At 30.3% G+C, this 14171-nt stretch overlaps 1 protein-coding gene across 2 annotated transcripts in view; it reads left to right on the top strand.

Moving 5' to 3' along the window:
* The first annotated feature begins 1271 nt into the window (after positions 1-1271).
* LOC107443470 (uncharacterized) overlaps positions 1272-14171 on the top strand; it is a 32110-nt gene continuing 19210 nt past the window's right edge. The window contains exons 1-2 of one of the 2 annotated variants that reach the window (XM_016057333.3): positions 1272-1591; positions 2716-2829. In XM_016057333.3, coding sequence (XP_015912819.1) covers positions 1363-1591; positions 2716-2829 — 343 coding nt within the window. In that variant the 5' untranslated portion in view covers positions 1272-1362. Of the gene's footprint in view, positions 1592-2715; positions 2830-10449; positions 10875-14171 lie in introns of those variants that run through there. The other variant, XM_016057334.4, reaches the window with a different exon arrangement.

Here is a 14171-nt window from a genome sequence, read left to right as displayed (position 1 = left end):
CTTCATAGATATTTAAATGTCGCCGTTGTCAAGCATAATTATCACTGTTATCTTGCTACATAAGAAACTAAAACTAAAAATAAAGCGTACTGTAAAATTTCTATTTTATTGAGTAGAGCTGTAAACTAAAAATTCGTTTATATTTAAAAATATTTCTAAATTTTTAATTAAATCACTTTCTTCGGAATGCAGCGCATGAACGTCGGGAATTTTAACGTAGACAGTTAGGTTCACTGGGTAGCAACAGGAGGACGTTTTTATTGGGATAGGGATATGGATTTTCTAATAGGCAGTGCCGGATTACCCATAAGGCCAGACTAGGCCATGGCCTGGGCCCCCAATGATTAGGGGCCCCCTTAAAATGGATTTTTTGAAAATAAATATAAAAAAAATTTTAAAAAATAATGATTTTTTAAAAAAAATCAATTTCAAATATATATTAAAAATTTTTCGAAATGTTATGATTATTTTTTAAACCTAATTTATAAAAATGAAGTAAAATTAATTTATTATTATTTTCTTAATTTTAAATATGCTTTCTTAAATGAAAAGATATATAAATACTTTTATATTTGAATAAATAAAAAATATGCGAGAAAAACAACTTAATCGAAGTGCCCCAAAAATTTGAATGGCCTAGGGACCCGCGTACGCTAAATCCGGCCTGCTAATAGGTATGGTGCAAACGACAATTGATTGATTTATTCTACTCAAGGGCCCTAGTTGAGCCACCGGTTTAGACATATCTATAAGAATCTAATTTCATTTAACCGGAGAAAAAAAAATTCTTATCTGGCAATAATCAATTCATAATCGCAACGTTCGGATATGCCATCTGGGGTAAACAACGGCTCAATGTCTTCAGCCTCCTCGTTCTCTTCTTAGTTGTATGGGAAGGTATTGTGATATTTTCCCCTTTCTTAATATTTTTCATGCAAATCCACTTTCGCGATTTTTTCACATAGAATGGAGCGAATAATCATATTGTGCAGTTTTAATTTGATATAAAGGGCAATTCTCACTATATGCGGTTCATAAAATTCCGATCTCTGTCTAAGGAGAACGAGAATCTGGTTAGTGAAAAATATTTTCCTGCGAATTGCTCACCAATCAGGAGGGTCTCCAATTTTCTCAACGGAGACTGGGAATGCGTGATATAGGATCAGTGAGAATGACCCTATACCCTCACAAAAAAAAAAAGTTGTTGTTTACATATAACCGTGACATTTAAAAACGATGAAAGCTATAAACATGTCATATAGTCTTGTATAGATCTCATGAGCTGCATTTTATATCAACAAAATTACAAATCTTGCTTTTGTTGCTTGGGAAATGTAAAAAATAAAATTATTTAAGATAATCATGAACTCGCGTTCGAGGTTTGAACAGTATTACAAGAAACCACGTTCAAGTCCTTGTTGCGTTGCTGTCGGATGTAGCTTAAGATCTAACACAAATGCGCTGTCAGAGATTAAAATGATAGCATTTCCCGCTGATCCTTACAGAAGAAAATTGTGGGAAATCGCTGTCAGACGAAAAGACTGGAAATCCAAAAAACATTCTTCTTTATGCAGTAAACATTTTATAACTGGTGCGTATTAGTGGTGTGCTATTTAATGTATTGATTACTGGCATTTATAGGAAATATGGTTATGTCTATTTCTTAATTTTATACCAAATTATTTTAAGAGATATTTATAAACAATCAGCCATCGATTTTTTTCTTAAAAGATTATCAAGGGATGACATTTTTTCTTTCAAATTAATTAGCAATGCTTTTGAAAATGAAAAATATCTGCTACTACCCGTATTAAATAGTTTTGTCATATTTCCTATACACTGCAATCTAATTCATCCTTTGATAAACAATCATGTCTGTATAATATTATTTAAATAAAATATGAACTTTAAATTATCACATCGCATCATTTCCTCTTGTTTGATAAATTGAAAATTTTGTATTTTGTGACATAAAAACAGGTTTTTAAAACTACTTTTTTTAAAATTAAGACTTTTTTTTTTATTCATGAAATTAAAGCTTTGTAAACAAAATATTTACATAAATTTAGTATTTAAATTTTTGTCATAATAAAGGGAGAAAAATGCTAATAATAAGACAGTATCCTTTACTTTAGATTTATAAATGCTATCTTATATAGCCCTATAGGAATTTTTCTTTAATAATTCAGTGTCATACATTTTGTTAATAAATTGCTTAAGTGTCTAAACGTTCGTGTTTTACACTGCCTCAATATACTATTTGATTTTTTACTTTCTGTTACTTAATAAGTGTTATTTTGTAATAACATGGTCTACTTTGACTGCTATGAATCATCATTAGAGCTTAAATGATAGGGTGTGCTTCATAGCAAAAATGACCATTGATATTTAAAGGAAATTAAAAAAATATATTAGGTAAATTTGAGTAGAACAGTATGAGTTACAGTTGCAAAGTGGGACACTGTGTGTAAATTTTTTTCTTAATAATTAACAGATGTATTATATATTCTTTATAAATATCTGTGTTTTGTCTTTTAACTTTTAAGTCAAATTGATATTATTATTACACTGAAGATTTATTAAGTTGCATTAATTAATATAAAAACATACTTCATAGTAACCTTCAATAGCTAAAATTTCATTTTCATTGTGATTAATTTTTCAAGTATTTTATGAGTAATAGTAGTAATAAGGATTTTTATCTTTGACTTTCAGGTAGAGCATCTAGTGATCCTAAACACCCCGACTATGTGCCATCAATATTTGCTTACAATAAAAAGGAAGAGCCTACGAAATTTAAAAAAAGGTGTGCAAAATCTAAAACAAATGGTAAGACTAATCATTTTACATTCATTATTGAAAAAACCTAACTATTATATAAAAGTAAGTTGATACAATAGAAATTAAAACAAATACAAACATAACGATTAAATGGGTACAGCTTTTTCTCTCATGATACTACTATTTACCAAAAACTAAAGAAGATATTAATTAAAATGACTGAAATATAAAGAAAGCAGGCAAAAATATCTCCACTTGATTTTTAAGATATTAGCCAAAATAGTTTTTATTTTTTTGTGGAAAATAGCAACTGCTATGAGTGTTTTAAGAAGTTGATACAATAGAATAGGTGTGCATAATCTACGACTCGCTGACTGTTGATGTGCAGCCCGCAGGAGCTTCTTTTGAATTTTTTTTTTGGGGGAAAAAATAAATAATTAGAAACTGGAAAGTTTTGAATTGCGCATTTGAGTTATTACTTTTTGATGCGGTCGATTTGAAAAAAAAAAAAAAAACAGATTCTATTGTAAATCTATGTTGTTCCTCAATATTTTCTTTGAACAATTATCGCTATGAAATTTCTAATGGTCTTAAGGAATCTGATATTATTAATACAATATTATGATGTGTGAATTTCGAATTTGAGTAATCACTTTTAGACTTGTTTTATTTTTGCAGATTTTATGACTAATCCAAATAGAGATTCAATTATTGTTTTCTTTTTTTGCCATTTATAATTACCAACTTCCATGTGTTTTTTAAAACTCTCGTACATTTATTATAATAATTCAACTCATAAGTTATATTATCATGCTTTTAATTTATAACTTTTTGATGGGCTTTATTTGTGCCAATTTCATGGTAAACATAAATGAATTTTTTTTCTTTTTTAACGACAAAAACTTTTTCTTTTGAAGACAACTTTTTCATGTAAGTTTGAAAATCCCATATTTTTACTACAATTTTATTACGACGCACGAGTTTCAAATTGCACATTTAAATAACCACTGTTAGATGCTTTAGTTTTTGCCGTCAAACCACTGTTTGACGGCGAAAACTAAATTCTAATGACAGCAAAAACTAATGGTGATTCTATTGTAAAGTTTTGGGGTATGAAATTCCATTCCATATTTTCCCTGGAAAGAAAATTAGCTAAAATTGTACCTGGGTGTTTTATTATACTTTGAAGTGTTTTCAGTTCTGTTCATATACCTATAAAGATTTTAGCATTGTCACTATATAATTTTAAACATTTCCCCCTACCGCTAAAAAAAACGTTTTAAACAAGCAATAAAGGCTATTGAGGTTAATTCGCTCATGAAATCCAATTGAATCGCTTTGGTGCTTAAGCATGCAAATATACTTACAAATATTTTATTAAGTATTCTCTTTCTCTGGTTTTTAACTTTAATGTATAAGGGACCACAAATGTCTATTCCAACATTATGAAAAGGAAAAGGGGGGGGGGGTGACACTCACTTTGGGTAAATCACCCATGATTAGACATTTTAACACAGGTTTGTTCTTAAAGCATGTTATACATTAGAAAACAATCTTTCTGCAAATATTTCTACTATTCATGATCGAAAATTTACATCTTAGGTGATACAGTAAGGAATTAGATCGAACATGCAAATATTTTACATGATAATATCCTACAAAACTTAAAACTACTTAAAACTTGAATGTACATATTTCTATTAAAAAATGCTATTATGAAATAAAGAAGCATAAAGTAGTGAAACCCTTCACCTGTATGTGAACGACAAAAAATCATATTATATAACAAAAACTTACATAAATCAATTCTGTAGCGGGAAAGTTATCCCTTATGAAAAAGATCAAAATTGTGATGCATGTCTTCAGATCATCCTCAGGGATGTTTCCCAGACCGTCGTCGATAGCTCATTGTGCAGCTCTATTGACAGCTCTATAAAAAATTACTTCTACAAAATGAAAAGTTGGCTAGTGGTTCATTGGAAATGTCGCTTTACATTGTCAAAATAAAGCCCTATAAGAATTCTTAAAACTGATTTAAAATAATCTGCTTATTTTTTCTATATTTTCTGTAACCCATATAACACAATGAAGTGTCAAAAAATGCATTTAAACTCTTGAAACCAGTACAAATATCAAGACTGATAAAAGAAATTTAAAAGAAACAACAAAAATAATAAAGAAGTAAATACATTATTTACAAGCATTATTATTAAAAAGAACGTTGCAGTTGTAAATTCTTTTTGTGGTGGATGAGTATTTGAAAAAACCAGCAGTGACCAGCTTCATTTATGTGTTTGTTTGCTTTTCGATGTAAGCAATGAGTTTTTTTTTCTTTCCAATCATGCTATTGCTAATGTGTTTTTTAAAATATAAGTGCAATAAACATTAGTGAGCTATTTTAATTTCTGGTAGTACAAACTCGAGCTATATAATTTTTTTTTAAAAACAAACTCTCTTTGTCTAATATCTACTGCAAATTTGAAGTATTGCTTGACCTCAATTTTTTTNTTTTTTTTTTTTTTTTTTTTTTTTTTTTTTTTTTTTTTTTACGTAATGTTAAAAGTTAGTTTCTTTAACATAAAAATATGCGTTTTTTTTTGTTTTCAAAAATAAAAAAATGAAAAACTGGTTTCTAGTTAAAATTGCTCAACTTTATAGCAAAAAAGCTAACGTTTATTGATCTCAATATTTTTCTCTTTATGTTACGTATTATATTTTGTCATACAAGAAACTCAAGAGGATATTTTTGGTCACAAAAAATAAATAAATGAAGGACTGGTTTTTAGCCGAAATTTTTTTTATTTTTATATCACCAAAACAAAGTTTCTTCATTTCAATTTTTCTTTCTTTCCTATAATGTTAAATGTCATATCTTTTAAAGGTCGTACTTGTCTTTACAAAAATAAAAAAATCTTGAAGTATTTTAACTGAAAACCAGTTTTATATTTTTAAGGACTTAAAACAATAAAGATTTTATTGATTTTTTAAATTGAAAAATATGTCAACTGACATTATGGAGAAAATTTGAAGATAATATCTTTGTGCTTTAAAAAAATTTTGAAATATTTTGGCTTAAAACTACATTTGATTTTTTTTATGTTGGTAAGCATGATATTTAACATTGGGAGTAAAAAAAATTGATAAGGTGAAAATTGTTAATTTCCCACGAAAAAATTCTACAAATTTGTCAAAAAGTAATTATTTCAATTAATTTTTTTAAAAAAAATTATGTAATTATTTTCAGCATTTCAATGTCTTAATTAATAGTGTTGAACCTTTTTTTCTAATGACACCAAAATTAGAAAAAAAAAACTGCAGCTAAATAAAAAAGATATAGACATTTTTAACAAACGAACCACCACGAGTTAAGCCATTTTCTTAAATGGAGTCAAATTTCAAAATTGTATTTGAAAAAATTACTTCTGTCATTTTTCATTAAGAACCTTTCTAGAAAGAATTTTCATGAAAATTTGTGACATAACGGCGACTGTTACTGGTCGATTTCACTTGTAGTGAGCCATTAGCATTTTTGACTACCTAAACATGGGATTAGCGGCAATCGGGGAAATGTGATCAAATTAGTTTAATTAAGACATCTGTCGAAACAAAAGTGTTAACGTCACTTTTTTTCGTGTGTGTTTTCTCTGAAACTATTTGTGAAGTTCAAAAATCCTTGCACTCACTTAGGAAAGACTCGTTTACCCTAATATACACTATCTGGCCATTAATGACCGGACACCTCTCATTTCGGATACATGAGGTGCTAGTATCAAGTCAGTAGGGCGTAGGGCCGCTACGCGCCCGAATCACAGCTTTAACCCTTCTAGGAAGGCTATCCACTAGGTGTTGGTACACGGCGGCAGGTATTGCCCGCCATTCCTTTTGTAACATGGCGAAGAGTTGAGTGGTGGTTTTGGGGCGTTGTAGTCTGGCCCTCAACCGGCGTTCCAACTCATCCCAGAGATGCTCAATTGGATTGATGTCGGGACTTTGGGATGGCCAGTCAAGTTCTTGCACCCCCATTTCATCAAACCAGTCCGTGATGGCATGTGCTTTATAAATGGCAGCGTTATTGTGTTGAAACACAAACGGGCCATTACCGAACTGTTGTCGTAGGGAGGGAAGCGCCGAATTGTCCAGGATGTCTCTATACCCTTCTGCGTTCAGGGTTCCACGCACTAACACCAAGGGTTAAAGCCAAACCATGAGAAACAGGACCACACCATAATTCCTCCACCGCCGAACTTCATAGTGGTGACAATGCACTGCTGTAGGTACCGCTTTCCGGGCATTCGCCAGGTCCACACCAGTCCATCAGAGTGCCACAACATGTAGCGTGACTCATCACTACACGTAACGCTTTTCCATTGCTCTACTGTCCACTGGCGACGTGCTCTGCAACACTGAAATCGGTGGCGGGCGTTTGATGGAGAGATGTTTGACTTATGTGCTGCTGCTCGTCCATGGAATCCTTGCACAATCAGCTCCCGACGAATGGTACGTGTACTGGCAATACTGCCAGATGCAGCCCGGATGCTGGAGCGACAGTGTTCAACGACATTTGTCGGTTTGCCTTCACTACACGTCGAAGACATCGTCGATCCCTGTCGGTCATTATTTTGGGCTTGCCGGGTCGGGACTGCGGTTTTATCACTCCCTCTCGTTCCCATTTCAACACGACGTCACCAACTGTTGACCGATGTATCTGAAACTTGTCGGAGATGGCACGTATGGAATGACCAAATCGGTGGGAGCCTATGATCATGTCCTTTTCCGCCTCATTCAGCTCTCGCCGTCCACTCATTTTCACTGTTAACGCTCGTATGGCCGTCGCCTGCTTGCGAATGGTCTTTCCCCTACCACAGGTTGCGTATTTATTCCGCCAGGACGAGTCCACCTGCCTTTCAAGGGGTGTCCGGTCATTAATGGCTAGATAGTGTAGTTTCAAAAAAAAAAAAACTCTTTTTCTGTGATTTTTTTTAATTTTTTATTTAATATAGTCGTAAAAACTCTAAGTTGTAAAAAATATAAAATTCTATATCATTTTAAAGTATGCAATTTTTTATGAAAGAGTACAAAATGTGAACAGTCGAATTGCTCTTGAGAGATAGAATAACACAATTTTTCTTAAATTTTATAATTCACAACTTGCTTAACAGATTTTGTTGTAAATAGGTATTTTGTGATTTAAAGTTGCATTGTTTAAAAGAAAGTTAAAACTTCTATGCTTGACTGCTCAAAGTTTTTTTTAGACTATTATTAAATAAAGTAATAGAAAATATTACAGAATTATTACATGCTTAATCAAATTAAAATAAATTTTTCATGCAATTATAAATATTCTTTTAAATCTAGATTAGGGGTTTCCAACTTACATGAGGCCGGGGACCACAATTACAAACACAAATCAAATGGCGGTCCGCAATTTTGTTGAAGGAACATTAAATATTACTGTCAGATTTTTACCAAGTTGTACAAAACAAAAGTATTGAATTACAAATTAAAATAAGAAGTAGATTTTTAAAAATATTTAATTGCATACTAAAAAATTCGTTCTACAATACCTTTAATGTGTATTAAACAATATATTTTGTATTAAACAATTAATGTGCAATAGATATCTAATTGTTAAGATATAAAACTTTAAAAAGGTTGGCATTAAAACTTATATAGTAGCACACAAAATGTTCAATGACAAAATTGAGGTTTGTCTACTGCAACCACCAGAGAATAGAAATTTGGATTTTAAATTTAAAATTTACAAATGTGTGTGTAAATATTTTCGTCCAAAATGAGTGGTTTCAAAAAGTTAAATCGGAGAATTTCTTCGAGAAAATTTCTGATACACACATGCTAAATTACATAGTAGCACACAAAATACAAAAAAAAAAAAAAGAAAAGAAAAAAATGAAATAGAAAAAAGATTTTACACGATTATTTTTGTATTTGAATAAATATTTTCTTGAATGCAAAACCTGAGAAATAAATTTTTTTGCACCGTTGGTATGATAAATTTCACAGAAACGAAGAAATTAGGTTTTTATTAACGAGAAAAGTATTTTAAACCCATATAGATTTTTTACGAAAATTGTCCGCAAAAAATGACAGCTAATACATTTTAGTTCGCGGACCACAAAAAAAGGCTTTGCGGGCCGGATGCGTCCCCGGGGCCGCCATTTGGAAACCACTGAGCTAGATTATCCAAATATAATTCTGTACAGAGAATAGTTTATAATAATTATGTGTTATTTTTTATTATTTCATCCAGTAATGATCATTATTTGTTTTTTCAATTCCAAGATTGGTAAAAAAAAAAAAAAACTTTAATATGGTCCGTGTTATTCTTCAAAATCTGCTTGTAAAAAGGATAAAATTAGATCAATTGGTAGTTTCTGTACAAAATAATAAAAAATTAAAATGTAATGCATTAGATTTATGTTAAGAGTATTCTGTAATCATAGCATTTAATGCCCATTTTTAGAATACTTGTTATAAACGAAGTTAATAAGCTGTGCATATAGTAAAGAAAAAAATAAAAATCGAACAATCACAGTTGAAAAAGATGTAAAAATATAAAAACAAATCACAGTTTTTAAAAGTATAAAAACAGTTGGTTGAAATTTTAGCTCCTCTTTCTTAACCCACTCAATCTTCTTGATTCTTTTAATCTGAATATTTTCGTTAGCAGTCATAGCGGTCCGAGTGAATCTTTTGTTGAAAATGCAGTTTGCTATTTTAAATGTACTGAAAAGTATAACTTATTAAACTCTTTTAGTATTTCGTTTTTCAAGTCCATATTTTTAACAAATAAAAAAACTTTTGCAGCTAACTACCATTTAATACTTTTTTTGATAAAAATGTATTTCAGAAACCTCATTATTTTTATTTAGTTTCTAAATCAGCAGCTTTATTTTTATCGCTTTTAATTACGCTATGAATGGTGTTTTCAATTGGAATGTAAACAATAACAATCTCGATCTCGGCACCTACTCTAGTTCCGGTTAAAAAGTTTGCAGCTGCTTACTACATGTTATTCTGATAGGCGATGTTTTCAAACGGATAATTTTGTTTTCAATAAAAGAAATAAATTAGATAATTTCTGAGCTCAAATCTGCCGTATTTCATAAGATATTAATGTTATTATGTAATTCTGGGGAGTTTGGAGTGAAAATTTGTTTTTGTTATTTTGTTATTTATTATTAAAAAAGGTGACATGGTTGCTAGATTTTGAATATCTCGCTTTTTTGGCAGTCTTGATTTGGCCTCTTTCCATTTGTTTATTACTGTTTGTTCGTGTTGCAAGCTGTGCACCATCTTACGTTGGTGTTAACACTTTTAGTATTGTAAACACAAGTATTGCTAGCACTGTAAACATAAGTAATCAAATACATTGTTTGCAAGAATCTCAAAACACAATGATGCCAAATGCCTTTAAAATACAACTGAAACAGTAACCCGGAAATTTAGGTGTTCTAGTGTAGAAAACACCATCCATACAAGTTCGCACTTTTCGTAAAATAAAAATTGGAAGAGCAACTGCTGCGAGCCCTGCGTCCTAGCTACTTTCTCTTTTTTATGACGTCAGGCGTATATGCTCAGTTTCGAAATTTTTCGGTTCTAAAGATGGAATCAGTTTGGCAATATCCAACTTGACTCTCTTTCTACTGCGCATGCGCCTGGTGAAATTTTATCACAGCGGTTATATCCTGTGAAAATGCTGGTGGATAATTGGAAGTTCATTGATTCATAATAATATTTTGTAAATAGAATTTGTTTACCAAACAGAAGTGCTATCTTAATTCGCTTTTCTTGCGCAAATGATCAAATGTAATTACAGTTTATAATGGATAGCGATCAACCTGCCAATTTCATTTGTAGATTTTGCAAATGTTCTTTCTCTAAAATACAGTACTTATTTAAACATGTGCAGCAAGTACATACTGCACGTCCACCTACGAAAAATAGCCGCACTTGTCCAATATGTGGAATTGTATTTGGAATTGGTGGAAAAAACGAAAGTTATAAAACACATTTACGACATATACACGGTCAGCGTGACGAGGGACAGATCTTTACATTCAGATGTTTTAATGGTATGTTTTATGTTCCTACGAATTAAAAAATCTATTTGTCGAGCATTTAAATAAATGAGGAATGAATATTTATCTGAATTTGAAATTCATGTAAAAATATTTCTCTTTTAATTTGCTATTATGAGTTTTTATTTATGAATCATTATTGTTAAACTCAATCTGACATATTTTTCAATACTATTTATGAATTTATTGAATAATCATTTTGGAATAAAAGTCAATGTTTTTTATAAATAATGTGTTAAGTATAATTTTAGTGAAGTTTGTTTATTCATGCGATATTGTTAAGTTTCGATTTAGATGTTTAATTGACATTAATAATTATATAAATTTCATAATTTTAAAAACATCCTTTTTTTTTTTAAACTATGGCAGTTTGATTTGCATTGGCATTTGGAGGGAGGGGAATGCCAAGGTGCCAAACAGATTTTGAACTTGCAAATTTAAAAAAAAAATCTTGTAGATGTTTGCCCAGGGTGGCTATGAGTTATACCTTTCAAGTTAGTCCCTTTCTGTGATATTTTTTTTTAGTTGCCAAGACATGCCACTGATCATGAATCCCATGTGAATCCAAATCTCCCCCATGTAGTTCCCATCCTTTTGTTTTTATCATATTCTGAAAATTCCAATAAATTAGTAATTATATTTTTAATTCATATTTCATCTTAAATCACAAAAATTTTAATTGCAATGGAATGAATTGATCGTTTTTTATTTTCTAGCATATTGCATATTCTCTAGTTAAAATTTTGTTAAAAATGATTAAGTTTGATAAAATTGTTTAAAAAAATTTTTTTTTTGAGGCCAAGCAGTTTTGCTTACACTTTATAGAGCGTCGAATAATTGTTAAGGGTCGCGAAAAAAAAATAGTTGTGACAAAATCTTTGGGAGCCTTTAAGATCGTCATAGAAAAAAATAGGTCACTGGATTATTTTAGTGGGCAAAGTTCAACTTTAAAAAGACAAAATAAATAATGTAATTTTGTTACTAGGAAAAAATTCTAACAAAATATGATTACTAATGCAAAAAAAGCAGAATATAATGAGGACTTATTTAAAACAATTGTGGTGATTTCAGCTCTGACTCCTACCTCTAAGTAATTTATAGTGCTATCAGTTTAGTGAAGAATACAAATAGGAGATTCATATTTTTTATATTGGAATCTAGTTTTAGTTAAAGAAAACTTAGAAATTTAAATGACCTGAGTAATAACACCTCCTAGAAGATAGAAGGCTTCAGCACCGGTCAATTTAGTAGTCCGGCAGAACGATCATAAACAGCGCAATGGAGAAAATAAGAAAGATGTCACTACGTCTGAGCTACTAAGCTGTGCAGTGCGGGTTAACGAAAAATTATGTTATGGTAGGTACAGTACAGAACCCGTTATCCGGAAATCAGAAAACGAAAAAACCAGAACGAAATTCGATAAATTTACCCGCAATTTAAAAAAAAATTTTTTTTTCCCACATAAGATTTTAGGATTTTTCTTTCTTTTGTGAAAGATGTTTACCTTACCATCATTTCAGAAATAATCATTAGAGAATTACCTCATCGTTTTTTCTTATTTTTAAGATTATTTCCAAATAAATTTTTTTTTTAGTTGTGTTTAACACTAAAAAACGGCTTTTTGTAGGGTTTAACACTAAAAACGGCTTTTTGTTGCGATTCAGAAAACCGGAGAAATCAGTTATCCGGAATAGCGATAGTCCCGATCGTTCCGGATAATCGGTTCTCTACTGTATTATGTTATGTTTAATTATGGTAATTAAAATATATACACTTTCTGAAGTATAGCAGAATTACTGTCATGATATGTGCGTTTTGGAAAAAAATTTGCAGCAAAACTGAAAGCTGTAGCAATTATCTATTAAAATTATTAAGGGTGTTATTTTGATATTATTTATATTATGCTTAAACTTTTGTACTAATGTAAGCATTTCTAATATTGAATCATTTATATTTTTCTCTTTCTAATAAATGCTTAGTGTTCATTGCAATTAAGTATTAAATCAGTCGTTTCTCTTTTAATCAATCTTCTGACTTTATATCCTGAGGTAGAAATTGTTCGGTTTTTCTGCGTCAAAACTCTTTAGCACTAAAATCTTTCTGCAAGATAATTTTAAGAATAAAAAATATGCATATTGCTAATGTAGAATAACAGAAGTGTCAACTTCAAATAAATAAATAAAGAAATGAAATAAGTAAAAAAAAACTTTGGAGATCAAATTAAAGAATTTTTTAATTTAGTATCTAGTATTTTTTTTAAATTCTAATATTATAGGAAAGATTCTTTTATTTTGTAGGGAGAAATCACACTAATTAATTTCTTTTCGCATTTTGTAAATCATCATCACTTTAGAAAATATAATTTAAAAAAACATTAAATCCGTAGCAGTAACTACCGGGGAAAAAATATTGAAGGCAAAATCAAGCGAACCTTTAAAACGGGATTACTAAATGTGTGTTTTCATTTCGAGATTCAGTTGTATAAAAATATCAGATTTTAAAAGCTATGTGGAAACCTCATAAAAAAATGGAACAAAAATTTCTGTAGAAAAGGAAACCAAATTTTTTACTTCATCATTTGTTATTTTTCATTATTCTCAAATAAGAATAGAAAAATCGCAAGCATTTTTTTTTTCCACTTGATGAGCGAGAAAGGCATCTTTTAAACAAAATTCCGAAGAAAGATAAAATCCTTCAAAAATTTCTGCAGAAAAGAAAACCAAATTTATTTACTTCCAAAAAGAAAAATCTTTCTGCAAGAACTTGGTAATGTTCCGCAATAATGTCGCCACGATTCTGCCTCGGGGAATTTATTGTACAGTACAGGACCCGTTATCTGGAAATCAGAAAACCGGAACGAAATTCAATAAATTTTTTCGCGATTTAAAAAAATTTTTTTTTTTCCTCATAAGATTTTAGGATTTTTCTTTCTTTTTTGAAAGATGTTTACCTTACCATAATTTTGGAAACAATCATTAGTGTATTATTTCATCGTTTTTTTCTTCTTTTTAAGATTATTTCCAAATTTTTTTTTATTTTTTTAGTTGGGTTTAACAATAAAAAAAACGGCTTTTTGTAGCGATTCAGAAAACCGGAAAAATCAGTTATCCGGAATAGCGATGGTCCCGATCGTTCCGGATAATCGGTTCCTTACTGTATTACAGTGTTTTCACTACAGCGCGAGAATCTCGCATATTTTTTTCTTTTCTCGCATTAAAAAATGATTACCGCAAGAAATTTGCGCATTCTATAAACCAACTTCAAAATTCGCGAATTTCTCGCATTTTGAAA

This window comes from Parasteatoda tepidariorum, chromosome 6 (genome assembly GCF_043381705.1).
Source record: "Parasteatoda tepidariorum isolate YZ-2023 chromosome 6, CAS_Ptep_4.0, whole genome shotgun sequence".
NCBI classification, from domain to species: domain Eukaryota; kingdom Metazoa; phylum Arthropoda; class Arachnida; order Araneae; family Theridiidae; genus Parasteatoda; species Parasteatoda tepidariorum.
The sequence above is the reverse complement of the archived record's forward strand: the minus strand, read 5'-3'. Positions and strand labels throughout refer to the sequence as shown.